This window comes from Trichechus manatus, unplaced genomic scaffold, assembly GCF_000243295.1.
Source record: "Trichechus manatus latirostris isolate Lorelei unplaced genomic scaffold, TriManLat1.0 scaffold00068, whole genome shotgun sequence".
NCBI lineage: Eukaryota > Metazoa > Chordata > Mammalia > Sirenia > Trichechidae > Trichechus > Trichechus manatus.
The window spans coordinates 10,184-12,509 of NW_004444004.1; the positions used below are offsets into that span (position 1 = coordinate 10,184).

Here is a 2,326-nt window from a genome sequence, read left to right on the forward strand (position 1 = left end):
TCCTTTGGGCTAGTATTTTCTTTGTATCTTTGGTTTTCTTCATTCTCCTTTGCTCTGGGTGGGATGGGCCCAATAGATGTATCTTAGATGGCTGCTTGCAGGCTTTTAAGACCCCAGACACTACTCACCAAAGTGGAATGTAGAACATTTTCTTTATAAACTTTGTTATACCAGTTGACCTAGATGTTCCCAGAGACTGTAGTCCCCAGGCCCCAGACCCAGCCACTTCATCCCTTGAAGTGTTTGGATGTGTCTAGGAAACTTCGTAGCTTTTGCTTTGGTCCAGTTGTGCTGACTTCTCCTATATTTTGTGTTGTCCTTCCCTTCACCGAAATTGACACTTGTCTATTTAGTGATTTCCGCCCCCCCCCATTTGTTTTATTTGAGTGAGACAAAGTGCACTAACACTGATAATCATTCTGTCTTTATGCAGACCAAAAAATACATGTCATGACTCCTAAAGGTTAATATTTTTATTTTTAATTAGATTGATGAAAAGAGAGAATGCAGAAGATGACTAACCAGAGATACTATCTTGATTTAATGCCAATGAGATCAGATCTGACCTTGGTAGATCTCAACTCCTGTGAAGTTATATAGAGAGACTAAAGATAATCTAAAAGAGATGCTGAGCAATTTGATATCCAGATACTGACAACTGTATGATGCTATTCTTGTGAAATTATATATATTGTATATAACACAATTTAGTGTTACCTTTAAGTAAAAATGACACCGAAGTAAATGAGATGCTGAATTTGATTTAAAGTACTCTTGAGAAGCCTAACATTAATTTACTTTTTAGTAGAATTAAGATATGATTGTTGAAAAGTTTAATGTAACTGTGTTCTTTTTTAAAAGCTATGAGATAATTGTGTGGTTTTGAAAGAAAGAGGAGGAACTTTGAAATGCTGATTTGTGATCATCTAAATATTGTCCTCCTCTTGTACTTCATAATGCTAACAATATATAGTATATGGTGGGAAACAATTAAAATTTGTGTTTCTATGCAGTGGCTGGGCAACACTTTATAGTTTGAAATATGATATATAAATTAGGCTCAATATATAAAGTTTCTGTTGCAAATGAAGACTCCAGGCTAGAAGTCTATATTATAGTTTAACTGATAAAAGCATTTTCCCTATTTTACAAAAATTACATAAGGGGATGCCAAATATAAACACAAAGTTTTACAAATGTAGTTAATGTAGCAAGTTTTTAATTTTATGTTGTGAAATTGCATTGCAAATCTAATTCTTATTTTTCTCATTTCAGTTCTTTAAACCTTACAGTTTCCTTGGGATTATTACTCTTTTGCAGTTGAGTCACTCTTGACAGCTATAAGTGAAGTGAGGAAGGAGATTGAAGACTTGCAGTATAGGGAACAAAAGCGCATTGCAATTCAGGGGATAATTACTGTTGTAAAGTATATACCCCATAGCAGTGCAACTGAAAGTGCTTCAGCTTCAGAAACACTTCAGGTATGGTGCCAGAGAATTAATAGTATATCTCTGAAAGCACTGTGATAATTACAACTGGTACCTTGTACATTTGATTCAGAACACACATGTATTGATTCAATAACGTAAACTTAACAGTAAGAAAAAAATTTCATTTTTGTTTTTTGTTTCCTTTTTCTGTCGTTTATTTTAGGGCAGGCTAGGCTGAATGTCACAGCCTCTGACATTTCCCAAGTTCCTCAATACTTGGTATCTTGTTTTTGCACTTGGTGTCTTATTTTTGCTTTCTGCATAACTTGAGTCTATTATGATTATCTACTTAAATTCCCAGGTAGTATATTATGATTTTTTTCTTACTTTTTGTCCTGTCCGGAACTACAGGAAGGCTTCTTCTCCAGGAAGTTTTACCTCTATATATCTGGCATGGTAGACTTACTCAGGTTCTATAAGAGGTAACAATGACTCTTGTAGGTAACATGATCTAACAAGAAGAGGCTAGTTCTGGAATCTAGACACAATCAAGGTAAATTAGTTAATTTATTCCATGAGTTTATCTTTTTAAAAACTATAGGATTATTACTTTTCGTGTGGAAATAATCACCTAATTGAACTTTTCCATTATACTAGTATAAGTAAGAATGATTTTCGTTTATCTTCCTTTTTAAATGCTTAATAGTCAGCTGGATTTGGATAAATCATCTTCATAAAAGCACTGTTATGAATACAAATTCCCACTAAAACTCCCAAGGTTATGAAAAATGGGAGAACCTAAAATTGTAGTCTTTGAAAGGAGAAATAATTTTTTTAATTTTTTTTATTTTTGTAATTAAATGAAATTTACATTTCAAGTTAGTCTCCCATACAAA

At 33.2% G+C, this 2,326-nt stretch overlaps 1 protein-coding gene across 1 annotated transcript in view; it reads left to right on the top strand.

Moving 5' to 3' along the window:
• RADX (RPA1 related single stranded DNA binding protein, X-linked) overlaps positions 1-2,326 on the top strand; it is a gene marked incomplete at its 5' end in the record, with an annotated part of 18,684 nt that overhangs the window by 9,587 nt on the left and 6,771 nt on the right. The window contains 1 exon segment of the mRNA XM_004391391.2: positions 1,321-1,481. Coding sequence (XP_004391448.2) covers positions 1,321-1,481 — 161 coding nt within the window.